Below are 21,142 nucleotides of genomic sequence, written 5' to 3'. Positions count from 1 at the left end.
TTTGATCGTCTTAACTTTTTCCATATATGATACAAGTCTTGATAAACAAAACTATCTGTTTGAAAAAAAATTATCAAGGAATGCATTTGTTTATATAGCAGCTAAATGACAGTAACTTAAAACTGTGTTCATGTATGGATCTCTCTTCTAGTGTTATTAGAATTCTTGATTTTTAACAGAACTGGCTGCTACATCAGTGAAGTGGCAGGCTTACATTGTAAAGGACTTAACTCCACATGATCTTGCAGCAACTTTACCTCAGACTCTGAAGAACTGAATGTAGAACATACCAAAAAACCCAACGTGAAGTATACATATAGAAGAACATGAAAACAGACTTTCCCAACAGGAAATTAAATGGGACAGCAAAAAGTGTTTTGTTTTTTTTTAAGGGTTATGCTTCTCCAACTGGTGGGAGGGGCAGCAAGTTAGCACACAAAATTAAAATTGCAAAGAGCTGCTGAAGCGAGAAGCACGTATCTTATGTGTAGCAGTCACCAATACTGCATGCAATGCCAGAATTGTTGGGTTTGTGAACAACCAGCTAAAATTCAGAAGTTTTGTCTTGGATCCAGGTAGAAAACAAACAAGGAATACTAGCCTTTGAAAATGTGTATTCTGAGCAGGATTGCCTAAGGGACAACGAGGAAATATTTTGTGCAACAGACCTTACATAGTAGGTTCATTTGTTTTTCAGGGAATGATGCAATTGGATAGAGAAGCTTGAGAAAGAATTAGGCAAGAAAAATTTAGTAAAACAAATATTTGCCCTATGAACAGTGCCTTAAGCAACATCGTACAAAGATGACAAGACTACTGAACAGTATAGATGCACTCCCACCAGAGCAGATGTCGACTGGCTCTAAAAATAAAACTCTTAAATAAATCTCCTTCAAAAAGGTGGTGTGTAATTATATATATAAAATGTATTTTGTTAATGTTTTGGTAGAATCTTCAAGGTTTTTGTAAACCTGCAATTTGTGACACAATTGCTTAAAAGTTTAGTTTCTTGACTCTGTAATTGTCTAGTAACATTTTAAGTTTCTTCCTTGTCTAATTTTGTTCTTCTGCTTACGTATCCTGTCATTTGGATTGAAAAGTGACACAGCATACCCTCTTGAGCTTGTGTTTGTAATTGCATAAAAAAAATAAATTATGATACTCAGCCAATTCTAATTCCTAGTGCTACAGAGGACATACACTATCAACAGGCTCTTTTCTCCTGTAATTCTTACTCCAGGCATTTTTTTAAAGCACTCCAGAAGCTGTTAGACAATTTAAAGAAAAAAAAAAAATCAGAAAATTTAGAACATATTACTAAATGTATTACTACAAGCTTAGACCTTAATAGGCCAGGACAAGTTTTAAAAAAGCAATTGTTCTCTTTTTTTCACATTACACTCTAGTATCTTGGAATTCAAAGTAGGATAAGGTGCAGTTACTACCAAGTATAACATTCGACTTTGCTTAGAAAATGTGGCAGCATATAATTTCTAATTTCTGGGTAGGACAAAGCAGATTATTTCGGTGCACAACATCTGCCAAATTAATTAGCTCTTCAATAGGATTAAATATAAGCTTTGATACTTTATGTACTTTGAGGCAGTTTTGGGTACTTTTGAAAGGTTGAAGGCAATAGCTCATTCTGTTTAGAGAGACAATAATGAATAGTAACAAATTACACTTTCAAAAAATAACAAGTCATAAATTTTCACTGACCAGCAAATAATTATTAAACCTGTAATCAATACACGTTTTTCTCTTAAAAGCAACACACTTGCTCAATTTCATTTAATAGAAATTGGCAGGGGTTGAATGAGCTGATAGCTTCCCCTGCTCTAAAGAGCATGGTACAGCAAACCCAAGAGCATATGCATATCTTGTTTGCTTTCCCCAGACTGAAGTTACATAAATCACTCTGGCTATGTTCTTTTTACTCCTTCCACAGAAGTATAGTAAAAATCAAAGAAACATGCTTTTGCCTGTGGTAGACTTTAATATCCATATTATAAGTACAGAGTAAGCATTGCTTTTACATGCATTTCAGCTTAGTAATGAGTAAATAATAACCTGTCATATTTGATCTTCAGTGATGGCCTCCATTCTTCTTTGGAGGGAACAGTGTATATTCAATGCCAAGAGCTATGACAAAAGCTGCGAATCCCCACTTGAGTCCCCTAGTGAAGACTTCTGTTAAAGTGACAGGTTTTGCAAAGCCACCCATGTATCTCCAGGCTTCGTTACTGGAAGAAAAATTAAACCAAAGCAATAAAACAAGGTCAGTGGAGAAAGAATAATCTGCAATGACAAGGTCTATCTGATGGTACAGGACAATATATCAAGATTATTTTTAAGGCTCCTGCACTTACCGAGCCCATGGATCCCTCAGACCCCGCTTAGCTAGCATTTCCTGGACCTTCTCTAGTGGAGTACCCTCTACTTTCCATTGCCTGTAGTCAGGGAGTTCCATTTTGCCATGGCCATGCCCATGGCCATGTTCACTTCCATGCCCCATACCTGCAAGAAAAGATAAAGCGTTTTTTATTTCTCATAGAGTAGCAGCTTATTTTCACACATTTGCAAAGAACACCCTGCACAGGAAAAACAGGTTACAAGAAGTATTCAAAGCACATAACACCTTACATGAAGCATCTTTTACATTGTACACAGCACACTGTAGAACAAAGAGCTAAAATACGTTATGCTGCATTTCAGAAGTTGGAAATTCAGCACAATAAGGCATACTGTACAGACTTAAGTATTATTGTGTTAAATCAATAACACCATTATATTCATGAAGCAGCTATGTAAACTTTCAGTGCTAGAAAAGAGTGTGAGAAAATTAATTATTTCCCACATCTACAAATACACTTCAGCAACAGTAGGGCCTGATAAGGTCTCTTCCAACCTTAGTGATACTGTGAACTTGCAGGCTTTGAAGAGTACATAAAAAAGCTCAGAGTTTGCTTTGGAAATTACTAATTTAGGTATGCAGCTTTATGGTCACCAAGCTTCTAAGAAAAGCATAAGAAAAACAAAGACTTGGCTCCTCAGCTCCTTTTAAGTTGCCTTCAATACAACCAAACATAACTGTGGTGATAAATGGGTATAGGATGAATTAACAAGGGCTACATCTTACTAGTCATTTAATAAGGCTTCAAAATACATTCTTTATTTTGATACACTGTTGATAGAACTATGAAAACATTAAGGTTTACGTTAGAAACATTGATCCAGACAGATGGGAAGTGATCTCATGAAGGACTGGAAGAAAATAATGGTGGGTTTTATGTCTACTTCCACAAAGAACCTGAGATCCTCTGAGCCAGGATTTCCTATTTTAACACATACCTGACTGTAAAGAACAGGTTAACGTCCTTAATTTTTAGGAGAATTGACTGGAACACGATAGTGCCAAGAACACAGCTTCAAAGCTGGCAACTCTTGAAGATGGCCTGATGCGGAGGCAAGCGAAAAGCATTATCTTGCAGAAGAGAACCTCTAGAGTTCCAATGCCATCGTTACCTGAAAATCTCACTCCAAATTAGACCCGAGTCTACTTCCTGCCATAAACCCCCCCGACCTCTCTTCTACCCGTATTTACCTTCCTACAAGACAGGTTATGCGCCCACACGCCACGGCCCGAGGGCTGCACTGCAGCACCAGCCGTCCACTCTCCGCCAGCAAAACTGGGAAAAATAGGGCCGAAAGGGTGGCCGGCCTGGGAGCAGGAGACGACGAGGAGGGCCCGCGCTGCGTCAGCGCCATAGCCCGCTAAAAGGGGCACAGCAGGTGTCACCTTAACGGCGTCCGAAGGCCCACAGCAGCTGTACAAGGCCGCTGCGACTCCGAGGCGCAGCCCGGACAGCAGGCACTGCCGCCACCGCCTCCCTTCCCAAAGCCCACACACAGATACTCCTGAGGCGGGCAGCAGCATATACAGGACGCAAAGGACTCCCGAGCCCGTCCGCCCACCCTCACCTCCCACGGTCGGGCCCTCAGTACCTGTCCGCTCCGTGACCCTCTTTCAGGACGCAACCGCCACCCGGTAGCGGAAGTCGGCGCAAAGACCGGCCACTACAGGAAGCGCAGCCAGCCAGTAGAGTTCCGGGAAGCTTTTGTTCCGGTACTTCCCACTGCCTTGGCGAAGGTGCGAAAGCAACGAGGCTGCTGCCCAGCCCACGGCTGCTTGCAGAACTCCTGTCGCCGTTTAAAGAGGCAAGTCCCGCACAAAGAACGACACCACTGACTCCGCTGGAGGAACTAGTCTAGGGGAGTGAGGAGGGACACAGAGGAGAAAGTGTCCAATAAGTGCAGAGCTTATTGGGGGAGGGAGCGGCCCAATGGGTAGGTGCGTTGTTGAGGTGCGGAGTTGGCAGTAGTTGGAGGTGGCAGCGGAGGAGAAGAGATTGAGGGGGTGGCGGCAATAGTAGTCAGTACCGGAGCCGTTGAGTTGTGGTAGCGGGCGGGGCCTGAACCAGTATCAGGACTGGGGTAGCAGGAAGGATCCTACTCGTTTCCCTTCTCTCCCTTCACTGGTTGCTCATTGCCTGCCGGTCGTTGCTGGGTGCGCGAGCAGGGACGGAAGCCGGCAAGGTCTGCGCGTGCGGGGGCGCGAGCCGTTGTCCCCCGTCCCCCCCGTTCTCGTGCCATTGCCGCCGCTGCTTGCCGGGGTGCAGAGAGCTGCGCTCGGCCTCGCCCTCACCTTCACCTTCGCCTGTCCTTTCCCTTCCCCTCTCCTCGCAGACGACGACTCCCCAGGCACCGCAGAGGGGCGGACGGGGGGAAACATTCCCGCACCCAGCGGTTATGTAAGCCCCGGGCCCGCGCGCCCCCAGCCCTGACGACCGAAAGTAGCAGAGCGGCGGCAGGGCCCGGGACAGTGCCCTCTCGTTCCCTGCCTTTGGGCTTCACCTCGTCAGGGGAAGAAGTTGGGGAATTCGGAGGTGGTTGCAAGCCCGACTTGGCACCAGAACCAGACTTTTGACTTTCAGTGGATGTGTCTTAAAAAAGCATCGCTGTTTGTTTTCGTAGGCGACGTGGGGAGACGTCCTGAAATCATGGGACTGCATTAAAAGGTAAGTCAAAGTTAGGAATTCTCTTTGACACCTGCTTCTCGAGTGAGGTGGTTGCTTGGTTCCCTCGAGTACCTGTCTCTGGGGAGCTCGGCGTTTTGCATGTCCTGGCTATGTAATGTGAAGTGTTGATTGTGTTCATATATGGATAATTAAATAATTTTTTATGTTTCTCAAGACTGAGTCCTCTTCATCCAAAAAGAAACTGATAAAAGTTAACTATACAGTCAGTGACTTACAAAGACTTAAGTTATTCCATAATTGTAGATGATATGCTAAGGCTGTTTTCTTACAGCAGAATACATGTTATGTATTGATTACACAATGTTATATTGATTTTGACGCTCTTATAGAGTGAGAATAAACAGTGGTTTATAGCATGATGCTGGCAGAATTTTAGGACAGAATGTAGTGCCTTTTTCTTAATATCCTGATGTAAAGCTGCTTCTGGGTTTCAGGGGTTTTTTTATAGGGATATTGGGAACGCATGAAAAGAGCTTCAGGAGGAACACCATTATTGTGTTATTAATGTTAAAACTGTTCTAAATAGAGTGCCATCTGTTTAATCCAGACTCCCTCTGGTTTCAGCATTGAGTGTTTTTCACTGTGAGGTAAGTCTGAAAGGCTTAGAGGAGACACATTTGTTTTGTGTGTATATCTATATCTGTCTATCTCTATGGGGTGGAATTGCAGCAGGGGTCTTTATTCATGAGATGCCTAAATCTTACGACATTCTGTCATACCTGTGAAGAATTTTGTGTCTCTTACTGTGACTGAAAGTTAAAGGATATGTGCTTTGAGTCTGGTGTTGCTGTGGAATATTAATATTTTCCTCATAAAAAAAATGCCAGTGACACACAGACGTGAGATACTGGACAATGTGGGTATTTGTTTTTAAAGAAAATAAAAGAGAAGTTCTGGTTTCATTTGGGTCCTTTTTTATTGATTTTGTTTTGTTTTTTTCATGGTGCTTGGAAACTAGACTTGATAATTTATGCATGAAGCCATACTTTACTGGTATATCTGTCAACATGAATGTTCAGTTCAGATCACAGAACGTTGACTTTGTGTGACCTATTGCAGTCAAACAGAATTGTAGCAGAGGAGTGCAGTCGGCAAGATTTGTCTTCAAATATGCTACTGCTTTCAGGGTTTGACAAGGTTTTGGGTAGCTGTTTCCCTCTGCCCAGGTACATAAAAGCTCTTGATAAAAAAAATGCTGAATGTTTTTTTGGAAGGGAAGGTTGTTGTGACTCCCATGTACAAATAAGCAGTACTTTTCATGGTTTATTCAGTTGCTTTCTTTTGGTACTACTTGTGGTAATACTGAAAAGATAGTGTACTAGGGTATAGTTAGGTTAGCATATATCTAGCTGTACTAGTTATGTTTTACTACTACTAATAATATTATGTTGCTAGGTTAGAGGAAGGTGGCAGGCTTTCTTGAATAGCCTTTTCAAAAGGCCATATTTCTAGAAATATGTGTTGATATGCATTCTGGATTAACAGATTGTGAGATACATTATGGGTACTTCTTTCCTCTGCCTATGCATATAATATTCTCTCTAGTGCTGAACAGTGTTTAGTGGTATGCTCTTAAATATTTTTTTTTCTGAAGTAGAGAACTGTGTGCCTAAGAGTGACTTGAAATATTTCCAGCTTTGAAAAGGTAAAAAACGGTTCTGGGATTGTTTCAGGGTTTTAGGTTTGTGGGTTTTTTTTGCTCAATATCTTAATACATATTTCAGCTACTTAAATACTGTGTCATCTTTTCCTGATGTTGCACATTACTTTAGATCCTTCTTTAGTCCACCTTGGTTTCTTTGAATGTATTTTTAAAAAGGCTATGAGAGGTTGGGAAGAAAATTATATTATTTGCTAAACATTTTATGGAGAGTATCACAATCTCAAACCACTGTTTCACCTGTTGTGGAGAAGTGATGTGCTAAAGCAAGAGTCGTGGTTTCCTTCTGTTTGGCCTGGTTTGGGGCTTTTTTGGCAGCCCAGAGACCATTCTTCACAGGAAGAGCCATACTGGGTTAATCTACTGTTCTTCCTTGAAGCCTAAAGCTCTGGAATCCTGTTGTGTGACAGGACTACGGTTTCAAGTCCTGTTTGTCTTGCACAGCTAAGCAGTATTTGACAGCATGTGCTTTTTTTCCTTAGACTTTTAGGCAAGCATATAAGGTTACTCCTTAGGTCAGCTTTCCCAGGCTGTCAGTAGGGTTGATGGTTTGTATGGATTTTTTATTCCACAGATATATTTAATTTTTAACAACTTTTGACCCTATGTATGGCTTTTTCCTCTACCATGTTTTCTGTCAGTAAGCACCATGCTTCATGTATTGTGGGAATAAGTAATTCCTCTGTTCTGTTTTGAACCTGTTACCTGAGAACTTCATGTGATACTTTGTTTTCTTTATGAGGAAGGACAGAGCTGTTTGGCTCTTTCTCAAGCAGTTTGATAGGAGTTTAGCCTTTAAAGATCAGGGTGATGAGACACTTGGCAGGAAAATAATTTTAGATTTTATTATTTTAATTTTGTTACTGTTCCTTTGTATTAAGGTGTGAATTAGTATCAGAAAGTGAAACTGGAGGCTTTTCCAGCTGACTCCTGGAAAAGGACATTTGTGTCACAGGAATAATCCTAAGAAGTCCTTTTACTCTTTTCAGAGGAAATTGATTTGAGAAGAGACAATCATTAACTATACACTTGGAATTGTTACCTCAGTCAGTTATTTTCCTTTCCAAGTAGAATAGCTGTTAGAAGTAATTCTTTATTTACTTGATGCTGTTTACCTCAGTGTTTCGCTTGGAGTAGGCAAAATTTTGTGCAGAGCTGTGTTCAAAGAAATACGAACTTCTGAGTTGTGTAAACTGTTAAGACCTTCCATGTAGGCTGTGAAGATAACTATAAGATAGAGATGATGACTTTGAGAAAGATTTCAAGTGTTGAGTGTTACCCAAATGATCTGTTATTTTCTCTGTCATGTTTGCAGAAGCAGAAATGTTTTAAAACTGCACAATGTTTGAGGTTGAAGGGGACTTCTGGTGATCCTGTAGTTCAACCTATTTGCTTAAAGTAGGGAGAGACAGGGCAGGACATTGTCCAGTTTGATTTTGAGTATCTCCAAAGACAGAGTCCACAACCTCTCTGGGTAGCTTTTTCTAGTGTTTAAACACACTACAGATTATTTTTTTTTCCTTACGCTTAAGTAAAATATTTTGTATTTCAATGTGTGTCCAGATTTGTGCAATGTTTTTTTGCAGAGTAAGAAACTATTCAGAGTTTGTGCCTGTATAACTAACTGTAGATGAAACAGCAAGCTGGTTAACTTTTCTTTCTGCATCTTTTCTTGGATAATTCATGCTCCTAATAACAGGACAGGATAATTTAAAAAAAATTTTTCAACTTTACTTGCAGGACAGATATGTGGAGTGACTCAATTGATCTCCTTTTTGGACAGAATTCTGACTTCAGTTTCTAAACTTGAAATACAAGGTCAAGAGATAGACGGCACTTCTGATAAAATAAAATACAGACAAACCCTACTATAAAGCAAAATTCCTTATTGCCAGTAATACCACAGAGCAGAAACCACAAAAACCTTGATCAAGGACTGTGTAAAATAATGCACAGTTTGAAAACTCTTCCAGCATGCTGTCAAATGTCCATAATATTACAAATTTTGTAAGGAAAATTGCTGTGTGGCCATTAGTCATTCTTCTGTTGGTATTACATTTTTCTGTCAAATATAATGAATTTGGACACTGGCTTGTTTAGATTCCGCTTTCCTTGGAGATATAAATGGTGTGCCACAGATGTTGTGTGACATTTATGTTAATTAAAATTTTAAGAATAGTATGTGATCATCGAACTTACTTGTCTAACAAACTAGGGTGACTAGTTTTTAACTAATCTGCATCCTCAATTTAATGCCTCCATAGAGTAATTTGGATCTCATGTACCCTCTTGGAGGATTAGACTGAATTCCACACCAGCTTTAATCTGTCACCATGAGATACCTTTTTCTGCTGAAATCATGTGTTTCTCATACTACAGATTCTATTTGAAAATGTTAATGAGAATAACAGTCACTGATGGCTGTCTACTTAAATAGAGGTTTTATTGATAATCACAATTCAGATGATTTGTAAAACATAATCATCATTGGTGATTCACTTTTTCAGTCTTCCCTTGATTGTTTTCTGCTCTTCAGACAGGCCTTCAAGGCAGTCCATCTTGTCCCTGTGGTCCACTGCCTGTGTTGGATCTGCCACCTTGACCTCATGGTGTGATTCTGTTGAGCAATATGTATTTTATGGTTCAAATTTATTAACTTCCTTTTGCATGAAAATAGCCAGAGACTTTTGGAAGGAGATTGCAGTAGGGTAGTGAAGTGGAATGTCAGGTGAATAACTATTGCGAAGTGGTAATCTCTTTATTTGTCTATGTAGTTTTCTCTCTGTACTGAATATTGTCTCTTGGAAAAATGCCACATTCCCTGGCTGTGTAATACTGTTGAGCTGATGGAGTTGATTGGAGCAGTTCGTACCTGTTAAAACACTCTGCCAGGAATTCTTTCTTTCTGCATGCTCTGCTTCCCCACCTCCCCCTTCTGTTTTTTCTACAGGTCAGAGTAGTTAGTAACATTTTATATTGTTTAAGTTCTACAGATGTTTGATGAACACTGAATTTTGCAGTCCAGAAATGCTACATCAGTGTTCTTCTGTGTAATCTCCATAACTTAGCTAATCTTACATTGTCTTTATTTTAATTACTGTGATCCTTCAGAAAACTGAACTGGTTAGGTAGCTTTTGGTGGTGTTTGCATTATGTATGGTTCATGAGTTCTTCAAATAGGTATACATTACTGTTCCTCTGAATTACATTTTAGTGAGATGCATGATGTGGACACTTGTGCAGGCTGCGTGACTGTAGGTTGCTGATTCACGCAGGGCAGTGTTGATATTTCAGGGATTTTTTTTTTTCCTATTTCCATTTCAGATGATCAGCAGTTTATGAATTTTAAAATGTAATTGTATTTGGGGTATTCCTCCCCTCTTTTGCACAGCCTAGACCTGTGTTTGGGCTGGGAGAATTATTCTAGATCTATCTGGAAAGACAGAAAGTTTATAAAAATGATTGTGCTTTTTATGGCCATTAATTTGAGAAGATTCTGGGTTGAAAGGTAACGAGATGGATTGTGTAAAATTTACTTGCCTTTCTTCCTTACCCCCTCTCCCCCTGCCCCCCTCTGGCTTAATTTCTTTAGTTTTTGTTCAAATAAGTTGATTATTTCTGAGACTGTCTCTTTCCATCTCATCTTATTTTCTGCCTTGCAGTTTCTGTTTCCTTTATGGTTGAGAATATCTTAAGCTTTAGGTGAGGCTAGAGAGCAGCCCCTCTGCATGCCTGCCTCTGTACTGATTCAGAAAAGGACCAAAAGGTAGAAAAGATGATTAAAACAAAATTCTGAAGAAGCTTCTAGTAGCTTTTCAAGCAACTTTCCTAAATACCTTAGGCACAAGATTTTGGTGGCATGTGGGCATAAGTATAGCAAATTTTGTTTCAGAAATACTTTAAAGCTAGCTTGTCTTTTTAGTTTAAATATGATATTTTTTGCATGTGAAAACAAATTCGCTAGTGTTTTTTTTTTTAAAGAAAGATTTTTTTTTTTTTTAAACAAGAACTTTGTGAAGATCCTGTATCCTATAACCTATCTGTCTCATGTGTAGGCTACACTGATGATTCTACTATCTGCTTTAGTCAGTGTGGTAGCAACATCATGACTGCCCCCCAGGAGGGTCAATATAATTTTATATGAGACAGGTTTCAGAAAGTAGGAGGCTTTTATGTAAACTTAGTTATGGAGAGGGTAGATTAAGCAATTTATCAAGCATCCTAGTGTGTGCCATCAGAGTGAGGCAAGGAGGAGAAGTCTTGATATCTCTCTGTTACTCCAAGTTAGGGGTATACTTTTTTGAAAAATATTTGATGCTTCTGCATCTGACTGTTGTCCTTCTTACTTAAGGGTTGGAAACACACATGCAGTTAAAAATAACAGTTTAAGAAAGCACCCTAAAGTGATAGTTATACTGGTTTTTAGTACCTGTATGTAACTTAATAGAAGATGTCAGATCACTTGATCAGTGTGGTTATATGACATCTAAGTTTTAACAGATTAAAATTTTCATGCTTCTGACGCAGCTGAAGTCAATGCTGTGATTTTCTTCTGCAAAATTAAGGTTAATGTGAACTTCCAGGCTTCTGTTGTAACCATGTTGCATTGCTAAAACACATAAAACTGAACTTTAGTAGACAAAACTAGTATGTGTTTGTAGTTATAACTAAGAGGTGATGTTAATAGGATTTCAAACTCTTGATATTTTAGTTACCAGCAGTAAGATAGACAAATGACTGGTTAAACTCCATTTGCCATAGTTAAATTACATAAGTAGTGGTTTGGGACATTGTTAAGTAATAATAATGTGCCCTTTTACATGGAAATGTAAGGCATGCTGACAAAGGATTTATCCTAGCCAAAGCTCATATTTCTCTGTGTGTCAGTAGAGAACTTTCCATTGCTTTTTTGTAAGATGTTCAGCTGAGCTGGAACAGCATAGAGACATGAGCTAAATACAGACGCACAAGAGAGTAAGAGGTGTTTAGGCATGCAGTAGTAAAATCACTAGTTCCTTCTGTGCATGGGTTTTTATTGCTTTTAAGTTGCTTTTTTCTTGTTCTTAGGCTACAACAGACATCAGGCAAAATTGCCGAGCTCCTCAAACTGCTTGTAGATTTAGTTGTATGTCCATTCTATTTGATGATTATGTAACTGACAGACCATGATACTTGATGGTCTCTCTTCAGTTTTGCCTCTGCAGTAGTTTCAGAAAGCAGCATCCTTAAATTTCTGAAGTTACTAAACTATATTTAGGGTAATTTCTTGACAAGATTGCAGAATGAAGTACTGGTTTTGTCAGACTTGACATGAGCCATTCTGATAGCTTAATTCACATAAGCTTAGCAGATTGCAGTGCAAATCTCTCCATGTCAAAGTAGCAAAGAGTTTAATGAAAATCTCTTTAACTATTTACCTATGGAAATGCAAAGAGATGAGAATCTTGGGTTGGAGGCTGTTGCATGAAAGTAGAGAAGAAATACCTAAAATACTGACTGAATTTAGGCTGAGAATTCATAAACTGTATTTCTATGCCATTTATTTTCAGACAGTTTGTGATGGCAACCCTTCCTTTAAGATGTAATTGTCACATGCATTTCATGATTCTTCAGTGAACAGGATGGGTGGTAGCAGACTGGTACCTTTGCTGTTGGCTTACCTTTGTGCACCTGCCAAGGCTTCTTCTGTTTAATGTGAATTTTAAACTTTGCCTTTACCCAGGTTGCTATAAACACCAGGTGAGTTTGAGAGGCTCTGTATCTGTAGTATAGAATTACACAATTGTTTGAGTTGAAAGGCACCTTAAGGATCATCTAGTTCCTACCATGGGCAGGGACACCTTCCACTTGACCAGGTTGCTCAGGGCCTCTTCCAGTCTGGCCTTAAACACCTCCAGGGAGGGGGACAGCCTCCCTGGGCAACCTGTTCCAGTGTCTTGCTACCCTAATTACAAAGAATTTCTTTCTAATATCCAGTTAAAATCTATCCTTCTCAAGCTTGAATCCATACCCTTTCATCCTATCACAAGAAGCCTCCCCATCTTTGTCTCTCCCCATCTTTCTTGTAGGCCCCCTTCAGGTACTGGAAGGTCGATATGAGGTCTCCCCAAAGCCTTCTTTTCACCAGGCTGAACGGTCCCAACTATTGTAGCCTGTTCCCAGAGGAGAGATGCTCCAGCCCTCTGATACCTTTGTGGCCTTCCTCTGGACTCGCTGCAGTTTGAGAGAACTTCTAGCTTTCTTTTTGTTTGTTTGAGAGAGAAGGGGAATAAAAGACCCTTTTTTTTTTTTTTCTCTCCCCCTTTTTGCCATAATCAGTGGGACAATTTGAGACATCAAAGAAAAATATTTAAAAATTCCCCCTGCATATTTACCCAGTCTGTCAAGTTGATTGATGGAATATGAACAGTTTAGGCAGTTTATTGTCCATGTGTCTCCAAAGGATCAGTTGCAGAAGTAACTGAGATACCTTTTTGCTTGTGCAGGTGTTGGCAGGACTTGGAATATGAAGTTCTTTAAGATGTACAGTAGACCTAGTGAGAATAACTGCTACCCTCACAGAATGTGTACCTTTTCTGTATAAGTGGTGAAAACCTGTATGCAGTCATTTTTTGTACATACAGATGTTAAACTCTGTTGGATTGTTACGGTCACTTCAGCCATAGGAAAACATTTCTGAGGCATCTGGGTATTTAAATCATCCCAATGGCAGCTGCATTATACATGCATATCTTGTATTCCAGAAATCACTACACTGAACTCTTTGACAGAGTGCATGCTTTACTTTTTTCCTCAGTTAGCTACAGGTCTGCTAGGGGTTTTAGAAGTTAATTTTTGCAGTTAACATGGTAAGACTAAAAACTACTGCATTAATTTCTCTTTTTAATTAAAGTGTTGGCATTTTTGGTCTAGTTTTTCATGTGCCAAGTTAGCCAAAACCTGAACTCTGAAATTTTTAGGAAAATTAGTGGAGATGCTCTAATAAATTCCATCATAATATTTATACATAAACTGTTCATAATTTTACCCCCCTTTTTAAAGCTACTTCAGTATTTAAATTGAGTAAAACTCATGATATTAAGGCAGAAAAACAAATGTGCAAGAGTGGGGTCTCACATTTGTTGTGCATGAGATCTGCAGATGGATTCCAAACCGAGTTAGGGGTCAGTGGCTAATACTGATTGGCATTGATGCTGCTGAAATTGTGTAATCAAATATTGTGCCGATCGTCATGGGGTATTGAGTGTCCCTGCTTCACTTTATTTGGCAACATGTAATTAACCAAATGTTCAAAGGTTGGTTTGTTTGTGTGTTTTGTTTTGTTTTTTAATCTCTGCTCTTTTTTCTTAGACTTGCAGGTGTAGGTCTGTGCTAAAGACAGAACACTGAACTCAATATAAGGAAAGTAGGAGGAAGTTCAAGAAAACATAAGAGGAGAATGCCTCTAGATGTTCATTTCATCTGATAAATTGAAGTTTGATATATGCTGAAGAAAGCTTTAAAGTAACCTTTTTGTCAGGGCCAGCTATATGGAAAGAACTTCTTAAGCACTTCAGGCATAACTATCTTAGCAGGAGGGTTGGACTAGGTGATACCCAAAGGTCCCTTCCACCCCCTACCATTCTATGATTCACTGCTGCTTGTCATTTTAACTCAAAGGTGTTTCTAGGAACTTTACCACGTTTAACTGGTGGAAATGCACATGGGTCTGATGATGAACTGCCCTTCTCTACTAATGACATTCCCATTATTGGAACCTAGCAGACAATGTATTTGATAGCTTTTTTTTTGGCAACAAGTTTCTGATCTTGTGAGAGATGAGGGAACAGATCTTAAATGGACGTTGTTGTGCTAATTAAGAAACCTTAATCATTACTTAAAGAGTTCTCAGCTGTATGAAGTTTTGAGGTAATTCAAATTTGTATTTAATTGAGTAGCTTTTGACAGACAAAATATTTTTCCTGGGCGTACTGGCATCATGCAAAATTCCAGTAGCAGTTATATTATGGCTATTTCTATGAACTCTAGGGGCATTCTTCTTTAGTAATGTGTTGATTTTTAATAGATTGTGTCATTGTCTCTGTAAACACAGACTTCATAGCATTTCTGAAATGCATCATATTGCTATAAGTAAATTCTAAATGTTTATTCATCTGCATTGCATTAATGTTTTTATTAGCATTTACTTTTTTATTGTGGGAGAATGTTTGAAATTGCAATCGTATTCCTTGGTTTTAAGTATTAAAATTTAACAGAACCGATTAGGAAATGAAATAGTTAAAAAATTATTACAGAAGTGTTTTCAGTGTGAATTGGATAGCTGACAGCTAAGCAAAAGGCATGAAACTCCCACTTCTCTTCGATGAGAAATAATTATTGCATAGTCATCTTGCAAATCTGCATATAACTGCAAGTACTAAGGTGTCAGGTCTGGATTTGGTTTTTGTTCAGAAATGTTAAGTGTTGAAGCAGTCACATGTGGACTCGGTGTGTTGGTTTTGTTTTATTGCTCTTGTTGTGGAGGTTTGAGGTTTCTTTGTTTTGGCTGTATAACTGATCAGCCTTACTTTTTGGGAAGTTAATCAGTTCTCTATGCAGTTTCACTGTCAGCATTCCAGTAACCTTGGTGTTTCTCAGCCACCTAACTTGCCCTTGAAAGACTTCACGTGTTTTGTGAAGCATGCTATACGAAGGGTGTTAGATGAGTATGTTACACCAAAGAGTATGATCTAACAATTTCATGTGAACCAGTAAATGCTGCTGATTCCTATCAACACAATTCTATGGGAAGAGTTACAGTTTTAACAGGCTGTTCAGTTAAACTCAGACTTTGATTAAAAAACTTTGGACAGTGAAGAGAATTAACCGAATTTGCTATATTGTAACTAATGAAATAGGTATAAGATCATAACTGTCACCTAGATAGGCAGTGGCTTACCTGTGAAAGCTTAAGGAAACTGTTTATGTTTAGCATAGTTCATATGGATGTAGTTCTGTTTAAATTAGGCATAATATTTAGAATTTTCTGCTGATGAGTAATGTTGCAGAAAGCAATACTATAACTCTTTGACATGTTTGCCTATAAGGCTGTCTCTGGTCTTTTTGCAAAGGAAAATATACTTGAGAGACTTGAAGTACGGAAAAAACACTGTTCTACCAACTTCATTTTAAGTTTGTTTTTACCAGGAAACCTATTTAATATTACAAACAAAACCTCTGTGTATGGGTGAGGTTATGTAAAAATAGCTGAAGTTTAGAACGTTGAGTCCTTGGTGAGAATTTCTGCTGGTGTTTTTTTGAGTGCTGTAAAATTGACCATGTATGAATAAATGCCCTTCTTCTCTCCATACCAAACAAACTGGCAGAAGGGTATGCATGAAGATGGCTGCATGGGTTTTTCAGAGTTGCCTGTTAAGTTGTAATCCTGCAAGATTCGTGCTTTCTGAATGTATGTGACGGCAGTATTTCGCAAAAGGCTTTTCATTTTGTTCTGGCTTTGAGTAGAAAATATACATGAAAATAATAGGACACATGTACTCTCTCTCTCGTTTCTATAGCCTTGGGGAGGGGGAATAGATGGCCAGCTGGTAGATGGCCAACCTGGTTGGGCAATGAACTTCTGAGCAAATTAAGGGGAAAAAAAGAGGATGTATCATCTTTGGAAGGAAGGTGAGGTAACCCATGAAATGTTTAATGATGTTGCTAGGTCATGCAGGAAAAAAATTAGAGGCAAAAGCCCATTTAGAGCTTAGACTCACTACTGCAGTGAAGGACAACAAAAAAATCCTTCTATAAATATATTAATGACAAGAGGAGGGGCAAGGACAACCTCCACTCCTTAGTGGACATGGAGGGGAATATTGTAACTAAAGATGAGGAAAAGGCAGAGGTACTTTACACCTTCTTTCCCTCAATTTTTAATATCAGGATAGGTTGTCTTCCAGACATCTGGCCTCCTGATTTGGCAGATGGAGTCAGGGAGCAGTAGAATTCCCCTGTAATCCAGGAGGAAGTAGTTAGAGACCTGCTTAGCCACTTGGATCCCCACAAGTCCATGGGACCGGATGGGATCCATCGTAGGGTGCTGAGAGAACTGGCAGATGAGCTGCCCAAGCTGCTGTCCATCATTTTTCATCAGTCCTGGCTCACTGGAGAGGTCCCAGATGAGTGGAAGCTGGCCAGCGTGGTGCCCATCCACAAGAAGGGCCGGTTGGACGAGCCAGGGAATTCCAGGCCTGTCAGCCTGACCTCAGTGCCAGGCAAGATTATGGAACAGGTCATCTTGAGTGCAATCACACAGCACTTGCAGGATGGCCAAGGGCTCAGGCCCAGCCAGCACGGATTTAGGAAGGGCAGGTCCTGCCTGACCAACCTGATCTCCTTCTATGATCAGGTGATCCGCCTGGTGGATGTGGGGAAGGCTGTGGATGTAGTCTACCTGGACCTCAGCAAGGCCTTTGATACTGTTCCCCCATAGCAAACTCCTGGCCAAGCTGTCAGCTTGTGGCTTGGACAGCAGCACTCTGCGCTAGGTTAGAAACTGGCTGGAGGGCTGAGCCCAGAGAGTGGTGGTGAATGTTCCCACATCCAGCTGGCAGCCAGTCACTAGTGGTGTCCCCCAGGGATCAGTGCTGGGCCCCATCCTGTTCAATATCTTTACTGATGATCAGGGTGAGGGTATTGAGTCCATCATCAGTAAATGTGCAGATGACACCAAGCTGGGGGCTGCTGTTAATCTGCTGGAGGGTAGGAGATCTCTGCAGAGGGACCTTGCCAGGCTGGACAGATGGGTAGAGTCCAAGGGCATGAGATTTAACACATCTAAGGGGAGGTTTAGGCTGGATGTTAGGAAGAATTTCTTCACAGCAAGCGTGATTGGCCATTAGAATGGGCTGCCCAGGGAGGTGGTGGAGTCGCCATCACCGGAGGTGTTTAAGAAGAGACTGGATGGGGCATTTGGTGCCATGGTTTAGTTGATTAGTTGGTGTTGGGTGATAGGTTGGACTTGATCTTGAAGGTCTTTTCCAACCTGGTTAATTCTATAATAGGGCTGTGTATTTCAACTGAAGTCAAGGCTGTATCTATAGAAGGCTGGGGTTTTGGGGCATCTATATCTTAGATAAGCGAAAAATATTGTGGAAGGTCTTGCCTAACAGGGTGCATAAAAGATCTGGTTAAGTTGTTTGTGCTGGGTTTACATTGCAGTGCTAAAGAGATTATATGCAGTGTTTTGTCCCCCACCCTCCCTTAAAATTTCAGATTAAAAAACCCCAGAAAACGCACAAAAAGCAATCAATGACATGTCCCCCCAGGAAACACCCCCATATTCTTTAGGAACTTAATGCTCCCCATTGTTTTAGAAATATATTGAAATTTAGCCACTTCACATTAAAATATTAACTTGTCCTTATGACTGATCAGTCTCTGTTCTATTCTAATATTGGTTTAACATTAGAGGAATAACAACTGTGTATGCAACATGGATTGTGTTTAAGTATTCAACTGTGAAGATTATTTCTTAAACTCATACCAAGACAAAAGAGGAAACTAGTGTAGTTGTAGCACTAGTTCACATTTACAAATGTTTTAATTCTCATACAGTTATTTCACAGAGAAGTAGCATATACTTCCATGTGGTAGGCCATAGAATGCCAACTATGCTAAACTGATCCAGAATTCCATGAGAGCTTCTAATAAGATGATTAAAAAGAGCTTAATTCTTTAGGTGTACTGTTTCTTTGCCTGTTTTCTGTGAAGGAAACAGGCCCTTGATCTGGAAGAATCCTAGTGAAGTTAGCAGGATTGGTCATGAGCATCAATTTTTGTAGCACAGTCACCTTAATCAATGGATAGCTGATGTTAAGGTATCTCTTAATAGATTGTGTTGTACAGAAGTAAGATGGTCAGGACATACGTTACTTCTTACATGAGAAATTTCTGACCTGAATGATTTGTCTATTCTCAAAATAGTTGTGTTTTTCTTCTCATTTTGTGAGATTGTTCTTTGCAATTCTTAACCCCCTTCTCAAACCTCCAGAAAACAAATGTGAAATTGAAAATTACTAACACTGAAATAATACTGTGATGCATGACATGGAATAAGAGTTATTCTCTGTAAAGTAACAGTTGGAAGTATTAAAGACAGGTAACGGACTGAGCAGTTCTGATTCTGGAAGTTGAAGCAGATGTTATGTTTCTGCATTCTTGATGCTACTTTGCATCACTTTACCTGTGAATAGCAAGCAGCCTCTGAATGTGGCTTCATGTTTTGTGTGCAGGGCTCAACGGTCTTGTATATTCTATTAAAACAAGCAGCAGAAATCTGTGCTGTTTTGAAGTCGTGTTGTCTTGATGAGTAGTGGTGAGATCACAGTAGATGTTTCATGTAACTATATTTGTTGTTCAGTTTTGCCTTTTAAAGACTAGGAACTTCTGTTGGAAAAGCAAGACCAGAATTTGAGTCAGAATTAAATTTATCTTTGAAAACCATACATCTTAAATGTGACTGATACATATGATTCACACGTATCAAATTTAAGGCATCATACAGCAGAGGAATATATCATAGTGCTCACGAACCTTTATCTGGCATTTTCAAAGTTTATGTTGAAACTTTGTATTCTTACTGTATCATTAAAAAAACCCCAGCATTATGGCATAATCTTAGCTATAACTTAATTAAATTCAGATACATTTTGAAGATTCCAGTCATTTAAGAGTTTGTGGATGTGTTGGTCTAGAATTGATAGAGGACTTTTTAATGGTTATTTTCAAAATGTAACAGACATTTCTTTCTGTTGGTTCTACAGCAGAAAAATGGGAAGCTGTGTAGAATCTACACATATATTTAGAACTATTTCTGCATGCATTTCTTTTCTTTGTAGGCAAGACAGTGAACTTTCCCAGCATAATGTCTTCAGTCCTATTCCAAAATTTGTAATGAGGGCTTTTTTTAGTGATATATTTTGTTGTCTATTTTGGTCTTAGTTTGCACTTGATTTTTGTTAGGTTGGTTGTTTTTTTTCAGTCAGGCATGGGGTGGTTTTTTTTTTAGGGGTTAGTTTTGAACTTGGTTTTGTTCTGACAGAAAATAATTTTCAAGGTTTCTCCTAGCTCGTGCCTGTTCATTTTAATGCTTACCATGGAGTGTCCCTTACATGTGGGTTTGTAAGTGATAGTTTGTGGATAGTTGTTAAAAATTTTTTACTGTGCATTTTCCATCTTTAGTTAAGTCTTTCTAGGTTTAATTTAATTCGTGAACCGAAACTGTGAATGAAGGAGGTGTTTGGGAGAGGTAGGGTTATACAGAAAGTAATTTGCATGGAAATGTTTTTGTAAGTAAAGAAATTAACGAGCTGCAGACAAACTAGCATAGGAGGAGTTATTGCGTATGAACTGATGCAAAGGAAAAATGGGCTTGGATTGTTTAACATTGGATGGGTTATCACACAGGGTCCTGATGAGAATGTATTAGGTTTAATGTAGGATGACTACATGAAGTTGTTTCTAAGGAAACTGGTGCTAGGAGAGTAAGGTAACATTTCTGTGGCTAACCTAATGTGTACATGTATATATTTTTAACTATACTGAGTCTTTATAATAGAATAATTACCACATCTTTTGTTATATTTAAGGCTGCAGGATAATTTCTTTGTTATATTAATGTTTCTGAAATCCTGTAAGGAGCACAGAGGACTATTTTCTTCTTATACAGAAGATAAAGGTCTCTTTCCACATTCTCGATCATCTTGACCCTTCTCTTTTCAGCTTCATTCATTACATGAACTCCTGTGAGAGATTCAGCTACAAGTGTGCAGTTGTGTTTTATTCAGGTTCTCAGAGCCTCTGAGGCAAATGGGACTTATTTTTCTCTAGTCACCTGTCTTCATAGTTGTCTACAATTTTTTGAACAATACAATGAAAGAAAAAAAAAAGCTTTAAAGTAATATTTTAAAATTTGATTTGAAATGTGTATTTTCAGTGTTACATTTTCATTCACACTGCCTTAACCATTTGCCTTCAGCAACTTCGTATCTGCAAATCACAGGTTTCTTGTAGTAATTGTAGAAAGATAGGTTTGGCAGCTGAGCTTTCTGGTGCTTGAAAAGGTACAAAAGATAATTGAGGGGTCAAAATGACTTGGAGGAAGCTTTTGGGAACAACAGATGGGCTGTGTGTTTGCCCCCTTGTTTTGGCTACAGCCAAAACTGATAGGAATTGGTAAGTAGAGCTCACTTCTGTGCAAGTATGGTACCATGAAAATTTACAGGAGTATTGTCAATCATCTTTGACCTCACTGTGGTAAGTTACACTTCAATGTAATTTCCTTTGTTGCTGGTATCCAAAAAGAATTTTTTTTTAATCCTGGATATTGCTAGTGAGT

General features: G+C 39.3%; 2 protein-coding genes across 8 annotated transcripts in view; one reads left to right on the top strand and one right to left on the bottom strand.

Annotated features, from left to right (window-relative positions):
* Positions 1-1,976: 1,976 nt before the first annotated feature.
* NDUFB3 (NADH:ubiquinone oxidoreductase subunit B3) lies at positions 1,977-4,105 on the bottom strand. 2 transcript variants are annotated; one of them, XM_054172727.1, is made up of 4 exons: positions 4,006-4,105; positions 3,352-3,443; positions 2,370-2,517; positions 1,977-2,243 (listed from the first exon to the last, which is right to left on the bottom strand). In XM_054172727.1, the coding sequence occupies exons 3-4, from the start codon at positions 2,513-2,515 to the stop codon at positions 2,087-2,089; spliced, it is 303 nt and encodes a 100-aa protein (XP_054028702.1). In that variant the 5' UTR covers positions 2,516-2,517; positions 3,352-3,443; positions 4,006-4,105; the 3' UTR covers positions 1,977-2,086. The 2 variants fall into 2 exon arrangements, with proteins under 2 accessions (XP_054028702.1, XP_009894785.1); XM_009896483.2 differs by lacking the exon at positions 3,352-3,443 and having other exon boundaries at positions 4,006-4,046.
* Positions 4,106-4,232: 127 nt separating this feature from the next.
* LOC104296657 (hyccin 2) overlaps positions 4,233-21,142 on the top strand; it is a 74,243-nt gene continuing 57,333 nt past the window's right edge. For 3 of the 6 annotated variants that reach the window (XM_054172716.1, XM_054172674.1, XM_054172708.1), the window contains exon 1: positions 4,377-5,078. The gene's annotated coding sequence lies outside the window, so the exon portion shown is untranslated. Of the gene's footprint in view, positions 5,079-21,142 lie in introns of all 6 variants that reach the window. The other 3 variants (XM_054172695.1, XM_054172686.1, XM_054172679.1) reach the window with 3 other exon arrangements.

The sequence above is a fragment of the Dryobates pubescens genome, chromosome 2 (assembly GCF_014839835.1).
Source record: "Dryobates pubescens isolate bDryPub1 chromosome 2, bDryPub1.pri, whole genome shotgun sequence".
NCBI lineage: Eukaryota > Metazoa > Chordata > Aves > Piciformes > Picidae > Dryobates > Dryobates pubescens.
Note: the sequence above shows the minus strand (reverse complement) of the source record. Positions and strands in the feature narration are given on the sequence as shown.